The sequence below is a fragment of the Petromyzon marinus genome, unplaced genomic scaffold (assembly GCF_048934315.1).
Source record: "Petromyzon marinus isolate PM22_M1 ecotype Great Lakes invasive population unplaced genomic scaffold, UKy_Petmar_22M1.pri1.0 PM_Scaffold_150, whole genome shotgun sequence".
In the NCBI taxonomy this organism is placed as follows: Eukaryota; Metazoa; Chordata; class Hyperoartia; order Petromyzontiformes; family Petromyzontidae; genus Petromyzon; species Petromyzon marinus.
Genome location: NW_027423114.1, coordinates 151564 through 170448, shown reverse-complemented (window position 1 = coordinate 170448; position 18885 = coordinate 151564). Strand labels below are relative to the sequence as shown.

Below are 18885 nucleotides of genomic sequence, written 5' to 3'. Positions count from 1 at the left end.
AGTGACAGTGGTGAGTGTGGTGGTGCAGGGTGAGGAGCTGGTGAGGGTGATGGGTGAGTGTGTGGGTGAGTGTGTGAGTGTGTGAGTGAGTGTGTGGGTGAGTGACGGTGGTGAGTGTGGTGGTGAGTGCAGGGTGAGGAGCTGGTGAGGGTGATGGGTGAGTGTGTGGGTGAGTGACGGTGGTGAGTGTGGTGGTGAGTGCAGGGTGAGGAGCTGGTGAGGGTGATGGGTGAGTGTGTGGTGGTGAGTGCAGGGTGAGGAGCTGGTGAGGGTGATGGGTGAGTGACGGTGGTGAGTGTGTGGTGAGTGCAGGGTGAGGAGCTGGTGAGTGAGTGGGTGAGTGACGGTGGTGAGTGTGGTGGTGAGTGCAGGGTGAGGAGCTGGTGAGGGTGATGGGTGAGTGTGTGAGTGAGTGGGTGAGTGACAGTGGTGAGTGTGGTGGTGAGTGCAGGGTGAGGAGCTGGTGAGGGTGATGGGTGAGTGTGTGGGTGAGTGATGGTGGTGAGTGTGGTGGTGAGTGCAGGGTGAGGAGCTGGTGAGGGTGATGGGTGAGTGTGTGGGTGAGTGACAGTGGTGAGTGTGGTGGTGAGTGCAGGGTGAGGAGCTGGTGAGGGTGATGGGTGAGTGGGTGAGTGAGTGGGTGAGTGACAGTGGTGAGTGTAGTGGTGAGTGCAGGGTGAGGAGCTGGTGAGGGTGATGGGTGAGTGTGTGGGTGAGTGAGTGGGTGAGTGACGGTGGTGAGTGTGGTGGTGAGTGCAGGGTGAGGAGCTGGTGAGGGTGATGGGTGAGTGTGTGGGTGAGTGAGTGGGTGAGTGACGGTGGTGAGTGTGGTGGTGAGTGCAGGGTGAGGAGCTGGTGAGGGTGATGGGTGAGTGTGTGGTGGTGCAGGGTGAGGAGCTGGTGAGGGTGATGGGTGAGTGACGGTGGTGAGTGTGGTGGTGAGTGCAGGGTGAGGAGCTGGTGAGGGTGATGGGTGAGTGTGTGAGTGGGTGAGTGAGTGGGTGGGTGGGTGGGTGAGTGGGTGAGTGAGTGGGTGAGTGAGTGGGTGAGTGACAGTGGTGAGTGTGGTGGTGAGTGCAGGGTGAGGAGCTGGTGAGGGTGATGGGTGAGTGTGTGGTGAGTGAGTGTGTGGGTGAGTGATGGTGGTGAGTGTGGTGAGTGCAGGGTGAGGAGCTGGTGAGGGTGATGGGTGAGTGTGTGAGTGAGTGTGTGGGTGAGTGACAGTGGTGAGTGTGTGGTGGTGAGTGCAGGGTGAGGAGCTGGTGAGGGTGATGGGTGAGTGACGGTGGTGAGTGTGGTGGTGAGTGCAGGGTGAGGAGCTGGTGAGGGTGATGGGTGAGTGACGGTGGTGAGTGTGGTGGTGAGTGCAGGGTGAGGAGCTGGTGAGGGTGATGGGTGAGTGTGTGAGTGAGTGTGTGGGTGAGTGACAGTGGTGAGTGTGTGGTGGTGAGTGCAGGGTGAGGAGCTGGTGAGGGTGATGGGTGAGTGACGGTGGTGAGTGTGGTGGTGAGTGCAGGGTGAGGAGCTGGTGAGGGTGATGGGTGAGTGACAGTGGTGAGTGTGTGGTGGTGAGTGCAGGGTGAGGAGCTGGTGAGGGTGATGGGTGAGTGTGTGAGTGAGTGGGTGAGTGACGGTGGTGAGTGTGGTGGTGAGTGCAGGGTGAGGAGCTGGTGAGGGTGATGGGTGAGTGTGTGGGTGAGTGTGTGAGTGTGTGAGTGAGTGTGTGGGTGAGTGACGGTGGTGAGTGTGGTGGTGAGTGCAGGGTGAGGAGCTGGTGAGGGTGATGGGTGAGTGTGTGGGTGAGTGATGGTGGTGAGTGTGTGGTGGTGCAGGGTGAGGAGCTGGTGAGGGTGATGGGTGAGTGACAGTGGTGAGTGTGTGGTGGTGAGTGCAGGGTGAGGAGCTGGTGAGGGTGATGGTGGTGAGTGTGGTGGTGAGTGCAGGGTGAGGAGCTGGTGAGGGTGATGGGTGAGTGAGTGAGTGGTGAGTGAGTGAGTGGGTGAGTGAGTGGGTGAGTGGTGAGTGAGTGTGTGAGTGTGTGAGTGAGTGGGTGAGTGGGTGAGTGTGTGGCTGAGTGGGTGGGTGAGTGGGTGAGTGACGGTGGTGAGTGTGGTGGTGAGTGCAGGGTGAGGAGCTGGTGAGGGTGATGGGTGAGTGAGTGAGTGGGTGGGTGGGTGAGTGGGTGAGTGACGGTGGTGAGTGACGGTGGTGAGTGTGGTGAGTGCAGGGTGAGGAGCTGGTGAGGGTGATGGTGGTGAGTGTGGTGGTGAGTGCAGGGTGAGGAGCTGGTGAGGGTGATGGTGGTGAGTGTGGTGGTGAGTGCAGGGTGAGGAGCTGGTGAGGGTGATGGGTGAGTGAGTGAGTGAGTGTGTGAGTGACGGTGGTGAGTGTGGTGGTGAGTGCAGGGTGAGGAGCTGGTGAGGGTGATGGGTGAGTGTGTGGTGAGTGCAGGGTGAGGAGCTGGTGAGGGTGATGGGTGAGTGTGTGGTGGTGCAGGGTGAGGAGCTGGTGAGGGTGATGGGTGAGTGTGTGGTGAGTGCAGGGTGAGGAGCTGGTGAGGGTGATGGGTGAGTGTGTGAGTGAGTGGGTTAGTGACTGAGTGGGTGAGTGAGTGGGTGAGTGAGTGGGTGGGTGAGTGGGTGGGTGGGTGAGTGAGTGAATGAGTGAGTGGGTGAGTGGGTGAGTGAGTGGGTGAGTGACAGTGGTGAGTGTGGTGGTGAGTGCAGGGTGAGGAGCTGGTGAGGGTGATGGGGTTGCGCTATGAGGTTGGACCGCCCACCCTCTGCTGCGTGAAACTCCTCCTGCTGGAGTCGGGAGACTCCTTCTCTCTCAAGTACTCACCACTCACTCACCACTCACTCACCACCCACTCACCACTCACTCACCACTCACTCACCCACTCACTCACCCACTCACTCACTCACCCACTCACCCACCTACTCACCTACTCACTCACCCACTCACTCACTCACCCACCCACTCACTCACCCACTCACCCACTCACCCATTCACTCACTCACTCACTCACCCACTCACTCACCACTCACTCACCCACTCACCCACTCACCCATTCACTCACTCACTCACTCACCCACTCACTCACCACTCACTCACCCACTCACCCACTTACTCACCACTCACCCACTCACTCACCACTCACTCACCACTCACTCACCACTCACCACTCACTGACTCACTCACCACTCACTCACCACACACTCACCACCGTCACTCACCCACTCACTCACTCACCCACCCACCCACTCACTCACTCACTCACCCACTCACACACTCACCACTCACTCACCACTCACTCACCCACTCACTCACCACTCACTCATCACTCACTCACCACTCACTCACCCACTCACTTACCCACCCACCCACCTACTCACCCACTCACTCACCCACTCACTCACCCACCCACTCACTCACTCACTCACCCACTCACTCACCCACTCACTCACCCACCCACTCACTCACCCACCCACCCACTCACTCACCCACTCACCACTCACTCACCACTCACTCACCACTCACTCACCACTCACTCACCACCCACTCACTCACTCACCCACTCACTCACCCACTCACCCACTCACTCACCTACTCACTCACTCATTCAGTCACTCAGTCACTCACTCACCCACTCACTCACCACTCACTCACCACTCACTCACCCACTCACCACTCACTCACCACTCACTCACCCACTCACTCACTCACTCACCCACTCACTCACCCACTCACTCACCCACTCACTCACTCACTCACTCACCCACTCAATCACCCACTCACTCACCCACTCACTCACTCAATCACCCACTCACCCACCCACTCACTCACTCACCTACTCACTCACCCACTCACCCACTCACTCACTCACTCACCCACTCACCTACTCATTCACCCACTCACCTACTCACTCACTCACCTACTCACTCACCCACTCACACACTCACTCACCCACTCACCCACTCACCACCCACTCACTCACCCACTCTCTCACTCACTCACCCACTCACCCACCCACTCACCACTCACTCACTCACCCACCCACCCACTCACTCACCACTCACTCACCCCTCACTCACTCACCCACCCACCCACTCACTCACCCACTCACTCACTCACTCACCACTCACCCACTCACTCACTCACTCATCACTCACTCACCACTCACTCACCCACTCACCCACTCACCTACTCATTCACCCACTCACCTACTCACTCACTCACCTACTCACTCACCCACTCACCCACCCACTCACTCACTCACCCACTCACTCACTCACTCACCCACTCACCCACTCACTCACCTACTCACTCACTCATTCAGTCACTCACTCAGTCACTCACTCACCCACTCACTCACCACTCACTCACCACTCACTCACCCACTCACCACTCACTCACCACTCACTCACCACTCACTCACCACTCACTCACCACTCACCCACTCACTCATTCACCCACTCACTCACTCACCCACTCACCCACCCACTCACTCATTCACTCACCACTCACCACTCACCCACTCACTCACTCACCCACTCACTCACTCACCCACTCACCCACCCACTCACTCACCCACTCACCCACCCACTCACTCACCACTCACTCACCACTCACTCACCCACTCACCCACCCACTCACCTACTCACTCACTCACCTACTCACTCACCCACTCACCCACCCACTCACTCACTCACCCACTCACTCACTCACTCACCCACTCACCCACTCACTCACCTACTCACTCACTCATTCAGTCACTCACTCAGTCACTCACTCACCCACTCACTCACCACTCACTCACCACTCACTCACTCACCCACTCACTCACCACTCACTCACCACTCACCACTCACTCACTCACCCACTCACTCACCACTCACCCACTCACTCACTCACTCACCCACTCACTCACCCACTCACCACTCACTCACCACTCACTCACTCACCCACTCACCACTCACTCACCACTCACTCACTCACCACTCACTCACCCACTCACTCACCCACCCACTCACCACTCACTCTCTCACCTACTCACTCACTCACCCACTCACTCACTCACCCACTCACTCACTCACCCACCCACTCACCACCCACTCACTCACCCACTCACTCACCCACCCACTCACTCACCCACTCACTCACTCACCCACCCACTCACTCACTCACACACTCACCCACCCACTCACTCACCCACCCACCCACTCACTCACTCACCCACTCACTCACTCACTCACCCACCCACTCACCCAGCAGCAACAGAACCTTCCAGATGGAGGGGATGGGAGTTGGGGGGTCCCTCCCCCCCCCCGTGCCCCCCCCGTGCCCCCCCCGTTCCCAGCCACCTTTGTCTCCCCAGGTTTCACGACGTCCCCGACGTCATCGACTTCATGGTGCTCAGGCAGAGCCATGAGGACGCGCAGAGACGTCACTGGGGGATCGGTGAGGTGGGGGGGGGAGACAAAGGTGGTCGAGAGGGGGGGGGTTGGTGAGAGTGAGAGGGGGGCACTCACTCACCCACCCACTCACCACACACTCACTCAGTCACCTACTCACTCACCACCCACTCACTCACCCACTCACCCACCCACTCACCCACCCACTCACTCACTCACCCACCCACTCACCCACTCACCCACTCACCCACTCACTCACCCACTCACTCACCCACTCACTCACCCACTCACTCACCCACCCACTCACCCACCCACCCACTCACTCACCCACCCACTCACCCACTCACCCACTCACCCACTCACTCACCCACTCACTCACCCACTCACTCACCCACCCACTCACCCACTCACCCACTCACCCACTCACTCACCCACTCACCCACTCACCCACCCACTCACTCACTCACCCACTCACTCACTCACCCACTCACTCACTCACCCACTCACTCACCTACTCACCCACTCACCTACTCACCCACTCACCCACTCACCCACCCACTCACTCACCCACTCACCCACTCACTCACTCACCCACTCACTCACCTACTCACCCACTCACTCACCCACCCACTCACCCACTCACTCACCACTCATTCACTCACTCACCCACTCACTCACCCACCCACTCACTCATTCCATCACCCACCCACCCACCCACTCACCTACTCACCCACGCACCCACCCACTCACTCACCCACTCACCCACTCACTCACCCACTCACCCACTCACTCACCCACTCACTCACTCACTCACTCACCCACCCACTCACTCACCCACCCACTCATCCACCCACTCACTCACCCACTCACTCACCCACTCACTCACCCACTGACCCACTCACTCACCCACTCACTCACTCACCCACCCACTCACTCACCCACTCACTCATCCACCCACTCACTCACCCACTCACTCACCCACTCACCCACTCACTCACCCACTCACTCACTCACTCACCCACCCACCCACTCATCCACCCATTCACCCACTCACCCACCCACTCATCCACCCACTCACTCACCCACTCACTCACCCACTCACCCACTCACTCACTCACCCACTCACTCATCCACTCACCCACTCACCCACTCACTCACTCACTCACCCACTCACCCACTCACCCACCCACTCACTCACCCACTCACTCACTCACTCATTCCATCACCCACCCACCCACTCACTCACTCACTCACCCACTCACCCACTCACCCACCCACTCACTCACTCACTCACCCACCCACCCACTCACTCACCCACTCACCCACTCACTCACCACTCTCTCTCCGTGTCTCTCACCTGCCCAGGTGACCGCTTCCGAGCTCTGATTGATGACGCCTGGTGGCTGGGAACCATCACCGGACAGGAACCCCTCCACCCTCACTACCCCACTTCCTCCTTCCAGAGCCTTCTCGTGTGGTGAGGCGCTCGCTCACCAACTCACCAACTCGCTCACCAACTCACCAACTGGCTCACCAACTCACCAACTGGCTCGCCAACTCACCAACTCGCTCGCCAACTCACCAACTGGCTCACCAACTCACCAACTCGCTCACCAACTCACCAACTCGCTCACCAACTGGCTCACCAACTCACCAACTCACTCACCAACTCACCAACTCACTCACCAACTCACCAACTCGCTCGCTCAGCAACTCACCAACTCACCAACTCACTCACCAACTCACCAACTCGCTCGCCAACTCACCAACTGGCTCACCAACTCAACAACTCGCTCACCAACTCAACAACTCACTCACCAACTCACCAACTCGCTCGCTCAGCAACTCACCAACTCGCTCGCCAACTCACCAGCTCGCTCACCAACTCACCAACTCGCTCGCTCACCAACTCACCAACTGGCTCACCAACTCACCAACTCGCTCACCAACTCACCAACTCGCTCACCAACTCACCAACTCGCTCACCAACTCACCAACTCGCTCGCTCAGCAACTCACCAACTCGCTCGCCAACTCACCAACTCGCTCACCAACTCACCAGCTCGCTCGCTCACCAACTCACCAACTCGCTCACCAACTCACCAACTGGCTCGCCAACTCACCAACTCGCTCGCTCACCAACTCACCAACTCGCTCACCAACTCACCAACTCGCTCGCCAACTCGCTCACCAACTCGCCGACTCGTTCGCCAACTCACCAACTCGCTCACCAACTCACCAACTCGCTCGCTCACCAACTCACCAACTGGCTCACCAACTCGCCAACTCGCTCGCCAACTCACCAACTCGCTCACCAACTCACCAACTCTCTCACCAACTCGCTCGCCAACTCACCAACTCGCTCACCAACTCACCAACTCGCTCGCTCACCAACTCACCAACTCACCAACTCGCCAACTCACCAACTCGCTCGCTCACCAACTCACCAACTGGCTCACCAACTCGCCAACTCGCTCGCCAACTCACCAACTCGCTCACCAACTCACCAACTCACTCACCAACTCGCTCACCAACTCACCAACTCACTCACCAACTCGCTCACCAACTCGCTCGCCAACTCGCTCGCCAACTCACCAACTCGCTCGCCAACTCACCAACTCGCTCGCCAACTCACCAACTCGCTCACCAACTCGCTCACCAACTCACCAACTGGCTCGCCAACTCACCAACTCGCTCGCTCACCAACTCACCAACTCGCTCACCAACTCACCAACTCGCTCGCCAACTCGCTCACCAACTCACCAACTCGATCGCCAACTCACCAACTCGATCGCCAACTCACCAACTCGCTCACCAACTCACCAACTCGCTCGCCAACTCACCAACTCGCCCGCTCACCAACTCACCAACTCGCTCACCAACTCACCAACTCGCTCGCCAACTCACCAACTCGCTCACCAACTCACCAACTCGCTCGCTCACCAACTCACCAACTGGCTCACCAACTCGCCAACTCGCTCGCCAACTCACCAACTCGCTCACCAACTCACCAACTCTCTCACCAACTCGCTCGCCAACTCACCAACTCGCTCACCAACTCACCAACTCGCTCGCTCACCAACTCACCAACTCGCCAACTCACCAACTCGCTCGCTCACCAACTCACCAACTGGCTCACCAACTCGCCAACTCGCTCGCCAACTCACCAACTCGCTCACCAACTCACCAACTCACTCACCAACTCGCTCACCAACTCGCTCGCCAACTCGCTCGCCAACTCACCAACTCGCTCGCCAACTCACCAACTCGCTCGCCAACTCACCAACTCGCTCACCAACTCACCAACTCGCTCACCAACTCACCAACTGGCTCGCCAACTCACCAACTCGCTCGCTCACCAACTCACCAACTCGCTCACCAACTCACCAACTCGCTCGCTCACCAACTCACCAACTCGCTCACCAACTCGCTCGCCAACTCACCAACTCGCTCACCAACTCGCTCACCAACTCACCAACTCGCTCGCCAACTCGCTCACCAACTCTCCAACTCGCTCGCCAACTCACCAACTCACCAACTGGCTCGCCAACTCACCAACTCGCTCGCCAACTCACCAACTCGCTCGCCAACTCACCAACTCACCAACTCACCAACTCGCTCGCCAACTCACCAACTGGCTCGCCAACTCACCAACTCGCTCGCCAACTCGCCAACTCACCAACTGGCTCACCAACTCACCAACTGGCTCGCCAACTCACCAACTCGCTCGCTCACCAACTCACCAACTCACCAACTTGCTCGCTTAGCAACTCACCATCTCGCTCACCAACTCGCCAACTGGCTCACCAACTCACCAACTCGCTCACCACCTCACCAACTGGCTCACCAACTCACCAACTCGCTCACCAACTCGCTCACCAACTGGCTCACCAACTCACCAACTCGCTCACCAACTCGCTCACCAACTCGCTCGCCAACTCACCAACTGGCTCACCAACTCACCAACTCGCTCGCCAACTCACCAACTGGCTCACCAACTCACCAACTCGCTCACCAACTCACCAACTCGCTCACCAACACTCACCAACTGGCTCGCCAACTCACCAACTCGCTCGCTCACCAACTCACCAACTCGCTCACCAACTCACCAACTCGCTCGCTCACCAACTCACCAACTCGCTCACCAACTCGCTCGCCAACTCACCAACTCGCTCACCAACTCGCTCACCAACTCACCAACTCGCTCGCCAACTCGCTCACCAACTCACCAACTCGCTCGCCAACTCACCAACTCACCAACTGGCTCGCCAACTCACCAACTCGCTCGCCAACTCACCAACTCGCTCGCCAACTCACCAACTCGCTCGCCAACTCACCAACTCGCTCACCAACTGGCTCACCAACTCACCAACTCACCAACTCGCTCGCCAACTCACCAACTCACCAACTCACCAACTCGCTCGCCAACTCACCAACTGGCTCGCCAACTCACCAACTCGCTCACCAACTCACTCACCAACTCACCAACTCGCTCACCAACTCACCAACTCGCTCGCCAACTCACCAACTCACCAACTCACCAACTCGCTCGCCAACTCGCCAACTCACCAACTGGCTCACCAACTCACCAACTGGCTCGCCAACTCACCAACTCGCTCGCTCACCAACTCACCAACTCACCAACTTGCTCGCTTAGCAACTCACCATCTCGCTCACCAACTCGCCAACTGGCTCACCAACTCACCAACTCGCTTACCACCTCACCAACTCGCTCGCCAACTCGCTCGCCAACTCACCAACTGGCTCACCAACTCACCAACTCGCTCACCAACTCGCTCACCAACTGGCTCACCAACTCACCAACTCGCTCACCAACTCGCTCACCAACTCGCTCGCCAACTCACCAACTGGCTCACCAACTCACCAACTCGCTCACCAACTCACCAACTCGCTCACCAACACTCACCAACTGGCTCGCCAACTCACCAACTCGCTCGCTCACCAACTCACCAACTCGCTCACCAACTCACCAACTCGCTCGCTCACCAACTCACCAACTCGCTCACCAACTCGCTCGCCAACTCACCAACTCGCTCACCAACTCGCTCACCAACTCACCAACTCGCTCGCCAACTCGCTCACCAACTCACCAACTCGCTCGCCAACTCACCAACTCACCAACTGGCTCGCCAACTCACCAACTCGCTCGCCAACTCACCAACTCGCTCGCCAACTCACCAACTCGCTCGCCAACTCACCAACTCGCTCACCAACTGGCTCACCAACTCACCAACTCACCAACTCGCTCGCCAACTCACCAACTCACCAACTCACCAACTCGCTCGCCAACTCACCAACTGGCTCGCCAACTCACCAACTCGCTCACCAACTCACTCACCAACTCACCAACTCGCTCACCAACTCACCAACTCGCTCGCCAACTCACCAACTCACCAACTCACCAACTCGCTCGCCAACTCACCAACTGGCTCGCCAACTCACAAACTCGCTCACCAACTCACCAACTGGCTCACCAACTCACCAACTCACCAACTCACCAACTCGCTCGCCAACTCACCAACTGGCTCACCAACTCACCAACTCGCTCACCAACTCACCAACTCGCTCGCCAACTCACCAACTCACCAACTGGCTCGCCAACTCACCAACTCGCTCGCCAACTCACCAACTCGCTCGCCAACTCACCAACTCGCTCGCCAACTCACCAACTCACCAACTCGCTCGCCAACTCACCAACTGGCTCGCCAACTCACCAACTCGCTCACCAACTCACTCACCAACTCACCAACTCGCTCACCAACTCACCAACTCGCTCACCAACTCACCAACTCGCTCGCCAACTCACCAACTCACCAACTCACCAACTCGCTCGCCAACTCACCAACTGGCTCACCAACTCACCAACTGGCTCGCCAACTCACCAACTCGCTCGCTCACCAACTCACCAACTCACCAACTTGCTCGCTTAGCAACTCACCATCTCGCTCACCAACTCGCCAACTGGCTCACCAACTCACCAACTCGCTCACCACCTCACCAACTCGCTCGCCAACTCGCTCGCCAACTCACCAACTGGCTCACCAACTCACCAACTCGCTCACCAACTCGCTCACCAACTGGCTCACCAACTCACCAACTCGCTCACCAACTCGCTCACCAACTCGCTCGCCAACTCACCAACTGGCTCACCAACTCACCAACTCGCTCGCCATTTCGCTCGCCACCTCACCAACTCGCTCGCTCACCAATTCACCAACTCGCTCGCCAACTCGCCAACTCGCTCACCAATTCGCCAACTCGCTCACCAACTCGCCAACTCCCTCACCAACTCACCAACTCGCTTGCCAACTCGCTCACCAACTCACCAACTCGCTCGCCAACTCGCCAACTCGCTCACCAATTCGCCAACTCGCTCACCAACTCGCCAACTCCCTCACCAACTCACCAACTCTCTCACCAACTCACCAACTGGCTCACCAACTCACCAACTCACCAACTCAACAACTTGCTTGCCAACTCACCAACTGGCTCACCAACTCACCAACTGGCTCACCAACTCTCTCACCAACTCACCAACTCACCAACTCACTCACCAACTCACCAACTCGCTCACCAACTCACCAACTCACCAACTGGCTCACCAACTCACTCACCAACTCACCAACTTGCTCGCTTAGCAACTCACCAACTGGCTCACCAACTCACCAACTCACCAACTGGCTCACCAACTCACCAACTTGCTCGCTTAGCAACTCACCAACTGGCTCACCAACTCACCAACTCGCTCACCAACTCACCAACTCACCAACTGGCTCACCAACTCACCAACTTGCTCGCTTAGCAACTCACCAACTGGCTCACCAACTCACCAACTCACCAACTCACCAACTCGCTCACCAACTCACCAACTCACTCACCAACTCACTCACCAACTCACTCACCAACTCACCAACTCGCTCACCAACTCACCAACTCACCAACTGGCTCACCAACTCACTCACCAACTCACCAACTTGCTCGCTTAGCAACTCACCAACTGGCTCACCAACTCACCAACTTGCTCGCTTAGCAACTCACCAACTGGCTCACCAACTCACCAACTCACCAACTGGCTCACCAACTCACCAACTTGCTCGCTTAGCAACTCACCAACTGGCTCACCAACTCACCAACTCACCAACTCGCTCACCACCTCACCAACTGGCTCACCAACTCACCAACTCGCTCACCAACTCACCAACTCGCTCACCAACTCACCAACTGGCTCACCAACTCACCAACTTGCTCGCTTAGCAACTCACCAACTGGCTCACCAACTCACCAACTCACCAACTCACCTACTCGCTCACCACCTCACCAACTGGCTCACCAACTCACCAACTCGCTCACCAACTCACCAACTCGCTCACCAACTCACCAACTGGCTCACCAACTCACCAACTCGCTCACCAACTCACCAACTAACTCACCAACTGGCTCACCAACTCACCAACTCACCAACTCAACAACTTGCTTGCCAACTCACCAACTGGCTCACCAACTCACCAACTGGCTCACCAACTCACCAACTCACTCACCAACTCACCAACTCACTCACAAACTCACCAACTCACTCACCAACTCACCAACTCTCTCACCAACTCACCAACTCGCTCACCAACTCACCAACTCACCAACTCAACAACTTGCTTGCCAACTCACCAACTGGCTCACCAACTCACCAACTGGCTCACCAACTCACCAACTCACTCACCAACTCACCAACTCGCTCACCAACTCACCAACTGGCTCACCAACTCACCAACTCACCAACTCGCTCACCAACTCACCAACTCGCTCACCAACTCACCAACTCACCAACTCACTCGCCAACTCACCAACTCGCTCACCAACTCACCAACTCGCTCACCACCTCACCAACTGGCTCACCAACTCGCTCACCAACTCACCAACTGGCTCACCAACTCACCAACTCCCTCACCAACTCACCAACTCGCTCACCAACTCACCAACTCACTCACCAACTCACCAACTCGCTCACCAACTCACCAACTCACCAACTGGCTCACCAACTCACTCACCAACTCACCAACTTGCTCGCTTAGCAACTCACCAACTGGCTCACCAACTCACCAACTCGCTCACCAACTCACCAACTCACCAACTGGCTCACCAACTCACCAACTTGCTCGCTTAGCAACTCACCAACTGGCTCACCAACTCACCAACTTGCTCACCAACTCACCAACTCACCAACTCACCAACTCGCTCACCACCTCACCAACTGGCTCACCAACTCACCAACTCGCTCACCAACTCACCAACTGGCTCACCAACTCACCAACTCGCTCACCAACTCACCAACTCGCTCACCAACTCACCAACTCACCAACTCGCTCACCAACTCACCAACTCGCTCACCAACTCACCAACTCGCTCACCAACTCACCAACTGGCTCACCAACTCACCAACTCACTCACCAACTCACCAACTCGCTCACCAACTCACCAACTGGCTCACCAACTCACCAACTCACCAACTCGCTCACCAACTCACCAACTCGCTCACCAACTCACCAACTCGCTCACCAACTCACCAACTGGCTCACCAACTCGCTCACAAACTCACCAACTCGCTCACCAACTCACCAACTGGCTCACCAACTCGCTCACCAACTCACCAACTGGCTCACCAACTCACCAACTCACTCGCTCACCAACTCACCAACTGGCTCACCAACTCACCAACTCACTCGCTCACCAACTCGCTCACCAACTCACCAACTGGCTCACCAACTCACCAACTCGCTCGCTCACCAACTCACCAACTCACCAACTTGCTCGCTTAGCAACTCACCAACTCGATCACCAACTCACCAACTGGCTCACCAACTCACCAACTGGCTCAGCAACTCACCAACTCGCTCGCTCACCAACTCACCAACTCGCTCGCCAACTCACCAACTCACCAACTCGCTCGCCAACTCGCTCACCAACTCACCAACTCGCTCACCAACTCACCAACTCGCTCGCCAACTCACCAACTCGCCGACTCGCTCACCAACTCGCTCACCACCTCGCTCACCAACTCACCGCCTTGCTCACCGACTCGCTCACCGACTCGCTACTAACTCTCCCCGTGTCTCTCTCCCCGTGTCTCTCTCTCCCCGTGTCTCTCTCTCCCCGTGTCTCTCTCTCCCCTTGTCTCTCTCCCCGTGTCTCTCTCCCCGTGTTTCTCTCTCCCTGTGTCTCTCCCCGTGTCTCTCTCTCTCTCCCTGTATCTCTCTCTCCCCGTGTCTCTCTCCCCATGTCTCTCTCTCCCCGTGTCTCTCTCTCCCCGTGTCTCTCTCCCCGTGTCTCTCTCTCCCCGTGTCTCTCCCCGTGTCTCTCTCTCCCCGTGTCTCTCTCTCCCCGTGTCTCTCTCCCCGCGTCTCTCTCTCCCCGTGTCTCTCTCTCCCTGTGTCTCTCTCTCCCCGTGTCTCTCTCTCCCTGTGTCTCTCTCTCTCCCCGTGTCTCTCTCTCTCCCCGTGTCTCTCTCCCCGTGTCTCTCTCTCCCCGTGTCTCTCCCCATGTCTCTCTCTCCCCGTGTCTCTCTCCGTGTCTCTCTCTCCCCGTGTCTCTCTCCCCGTGTCTCTCTCCCCGTGTCTCTCTCTCCCCGTGTCTCTCTCTCCCCGTGTCTCTCTCTCCGTGTCTCTCTCCCCGTGTCTCTCTCCCCCCGTGTCTCTCTCTCCCTGTGTCTCTCTCTCCCCGTGTCTCTCTCTCCCTGTGTCTCTCTCTCCCCGTGTCTCTCTCCCCATGTCTCTCTTTCTCTCTCCCCGTGTTTCTCTCCCCGTGTCTCTCTCTCCCCGTGTCTCTCTCCCCGTGTCTCTCTCTCCCCATGTCTCTCTCTCCCTGTCTCTCTCTCCCCGTGTCTCTCTCTCTCCCTGTGTCTCTCTCTCTCCCCGTGTCTCTCTCCCCGTGTCTCTCTCTCCCCGTGTCTCTCTCTCTCCCCGTGTCTCTCTCTCCCCGTGTCTCTCTCCCCATGTCTCTCTCTTCCCGTGTCTCTCTCCCCGTGTCTCTCTCCCCATGTCTCTCTCTCCCCGTGTCTCTCTCTCCCCGTGTCTCTCTCCCCGTGTCTCTCTCTCCCCGTGTCTCTCAGCTGGGACAATGGAGAGACAGAGAGAATGAGTCCATGGGATTTGGAACCGATTCCAGATGATGGTGAGTGAATGAGTGGTGAGTGAGTGGGTGGGTGAGTGGGTTAGTGAGTGGGTGAGTGGTGAGTGAGTGGGTGGGTGAGTGAGTGGGTGAGCGAGTGACAGGGTGAGTGAGTGATTGGGTGAGTGACAGGGTGAGTGAGTGAGTGGGTGAGTGACAGGGTGAGTGAGTGAGTGAGTGACAGGGTGAGCGAGTGAGCGGGCGAGTGAGTGAGTGACAGGGTGAGTGAGTGAGTGACAGGGTAAGTGACAGGGTGAGTGACAGGGTGAGTGAGTGAGTGGGTGAGTGACAGGGTGAGTGAGTGAGTGGGTGAGTGACAGGGTGAGTGAGTGAGCGAGTGAGTGACAGGGTGAGTGACAGGGTGAGTGGGTGAGTGACAGGGTGAGTGACAGGGTGAGTGACAGGGTGAGTGAGTGGGTGGGTGAGTGAGTGGGTGAGTGGGTGAGTGACAGGGTGAGTGAGTGGGTGAGTGAGTGAGTGAGTGACAGGGTGAGTGAGTGACGGTGAGTGAGTGGGTGGGTGAGTGAGTGAGTGACAGGGTGAGTGAGTGAGTGAGTGGGTGAGTGAGTGAGTGCGTGAGTGACAGGGTGAGTGAGTGGGTGTGTGAGTGAGTGGGTGAGTGAGTGAGTGGGTGAGTGAGTGAGTGAGTGACAGGGTGAGTGAGTGACAGGGTGAGTGACAGGGTGAGTGAGTGAGTGAGTGGGTGAGTGACAGAGTGAGTGACAGGGTGAGTGAGTGAGTGAGTGACAGGGTGAGTGACAGAGTGAGTGAGTGAGTGACAGGGTGAGTGAGTGAGTGAGTGGGTGAGTGAGTGAGTGGGTGAGTGACAGGGTGAGTGAGTGGGTGTGTGAGTGAGTGGGTGAGTGAGTGAGTGGGTGAGTGAGTGAGTGACAGGGTGGGTGAGTGACAGGGTGAGTGACAGGGTGAGTGAGTGAGTGAGTGGGTGAGTGACAGAGTGAGTGACAGGGTGAGTGAGTGAGTGAGTGACAGGGTGAGTGACAGAGTGAGTGAGTGAGTGACAGGGTGAGTGAGTGGGTGGGTGAGTGAGTGAGTGACTGAGTGAGTGAGTGAGTGACAGAGTGAGTGAGTGAGTGACAGGGTGAGTGAGTGAGTGAGTGACAGAGTGAGTGAGTGAGTGACAGGGTGAGTGGGTGAGTGAGTGGGTGAGTGAGTGACAGGGTGAGTGAGTGAGTGGGTGAGTGACAGGGTGAGTGAGTGAGTGAGTGGGTGAGTGAGTGAGTGAGTGGGTGAGTGAGTGAGTGAGTGGGTGAGTGAGTGAGTGAGTGACAGGGTGAGTGAGTGAGTGGGTGAGTGAGTGGGTGAGTGGGTGAGTGACAGGGTGAGTGAGTGAGTGAGTGACAGGGTGAGTGAGTGAGTGACAGGGTGAGTGAGTGAGTGAGTGACAGGGTGAGTGAGTGAGTGGGTGAGTGAGTGAGTGAGTGGGTGAGTGAGTGAGTGAGTGGGTGAGTGAGTGAGTGAGTGACAGGGTGAGTGAGTGACAGGGTAAGTGAGTGAGTGAGTGACAGGGTGAGTGAGTGAGTGAGTGACAGGGTGAGTGAGTGGGTGAGTGAGTGAGTGGGTGAGTGAGTGAGTGGATGAGTGAGTGACAGGGTGAGTGAGTGGGTGAGTGGGTGACAGGGTGAGTGAGTGAGTGACAGGGTGAGTGAGTGAGCGGGTGAGTGAGTGAGTGGGTGAGTGAGTGAGTGGGTGAGTGAGTGACAGGGTGAGTGAGTGACAGGGTGAGTGAGTGAGTGAGTGACAGGGTGAGCGAGTGAGCGGGCGAGTGAGTGAGTGACAGGGTGAGTGAGTGAGTGACAGGGTAAGTGACAGGGTGAGTGACAGGGTGAGTGAGTGAGTGGGTGAGTGACAGGGTGAGTGAGTGAGTGGGTGAGTGACAGGGTGAGTGAGTGAGCGAGTGAGTGACAGGGTGAGTGACAGGGTGAGTGGGTGAGTGACAGGGTGAGTGAGTGGGTGGGTGAGTGAGTGGGTGAGTGGGTGAGTGACAGGGTGAGTGAGTGGGTGAGTGAGTGAGTGAGTGACAGGGTGAGTGAGTGACAGGGTGAGTGAGTGGGTGGGTGAGTGAGTGAGTGACAGGGTGAGTGAGTGAGTGAGTGGGTGAGTGAGTGGGTGAGTGACAGGGTGAGTGAGTGGGTGTGTGAGTGAGTGGGTGAGTGAGTGAGTGGGTGAGTGAGTGAGTGAGTGACAGGGTGAGTGAGTGACAGGGTGAGTGAGTGACAGGGTGGGTGAGTGACAGGGTGAGTGACAGGGTGAGTGAGTGAGTGAGTGGGTGAGTGACAGAGTGAGTGACAGGGTGAGTGAGTGAGTGAGTGACAGGGTGAGTGACAGAGTGAGTGAGTGAGTGACAGGGTGAGTGAGTGGGTGGGTGAGTGAGTGAGTGACTGAGTGAGTGAGTGAGTGACAGAGTGAGTGATTGAGTGACAGGGTGAGTGAGTGAGTGAGTGACAGAGTGAGTGAGTGAGTGACAGGGTGAGTGGGTGAGTGAGTGGGTGAGTGAGTGACAGGGTGAGTGAGTGAGTGGGTGAGTGACAGGGTGAGTGAGTGAGTGAGTGGGTGAGTGAGTGAGTGAGTGGGTGAGTGAGTGAGTGAGTGACAGGGTGAGTGAGTGAGTGGGTGAGTGAGTGGGTGAGTGGGTGAGTGAATGGGTGAGTGACAGGGTGAGTGAGTGAGTGACAGGGTGAGTGAGTGAGTGACAGGGTGAGTGAGTGAGTGAGTGACAGGGTGAGTGAGTGAGTGAGTGGGTGAGTGAGTGAGTGAGTGGGTGAGTGAGTGAGTGAGTGGGTGAGTGAGTGAGTGAGTGACAGGGTGAGTGAGTGACAGGGTGAGTGAGTGAGTGAGTGACAGGGTGAGTGAGTGAGTGACAGGGTGAGTGAGTGGGTGAGTGAGTGAGTGGGTGAGTGAGTGAGTGGGTGAGTGAGTGACAGGGTGAGTGAGTGGGTGAGTGGGTGACAGGGTGAGTGAGTGAGTGAGTGGGTGAGTGAGTGACAGGGTGAGTGAGTGAGCGGGTGAGTGAGTGAGTGGGTGAGTGAGTGAGTGGGTGAGTGAGTGACAGGGTGAGTGAGTGACAGGGTGAGTGACAGGGTGAGTGGGTGAGTGACAGGGTGAGTGAGTGAGTGACAGGGTGAGTGAGTGAGTGACAGGGTGAGTGAGTGGGTGGGTGAGTGAGTGAGTGGGTGAGTGAGTGGGTGAGTGGGTGAGAGAGTGGGTGAGTGGGTGGGCGATTGAGTGGGTGAGTGAGTGACAGGGTGAGTGAGTGGGTGAGTGAGTGACAGGGT

General features: G+C 57.4%; 1 protein-coding gene across 7 annotated transcripts in view; it reads left to right on the top strand.

Annotated features, from left to right (window-relative positions):
• Positions 1–18885, top strand: part of LOC142922729 (uncharacterized) — an 80253-nt gene that overhangs the window by 30024 nt on the left and 31344 nt on the right. For all 7 annotated transcript variants that reach the window (XR_012940262.1, XR_012940264.1, XR_012940263.1 and 4 more), the window contains exons 8-11: positions 2727–2833; positions 5378–5460; positions 6780–6891; positions 15534–15595. Coding sequence is in view for 4 of the 7 variants with exons in the window: in XM_076063563.1 (XP_075919678.1) it covers positions 2727–2833; positions 5378–5460; positions 6780–6891; positions 15534–15595 (364 nt within the window). In the remaining 3 variants the exon portion in view is untranslated. The remainder of the gene's footprint in view (positions 1–2726; positions 2834–5377; positions 5461–6779; positions 6892–15533; positions 15596–18885) is intronic.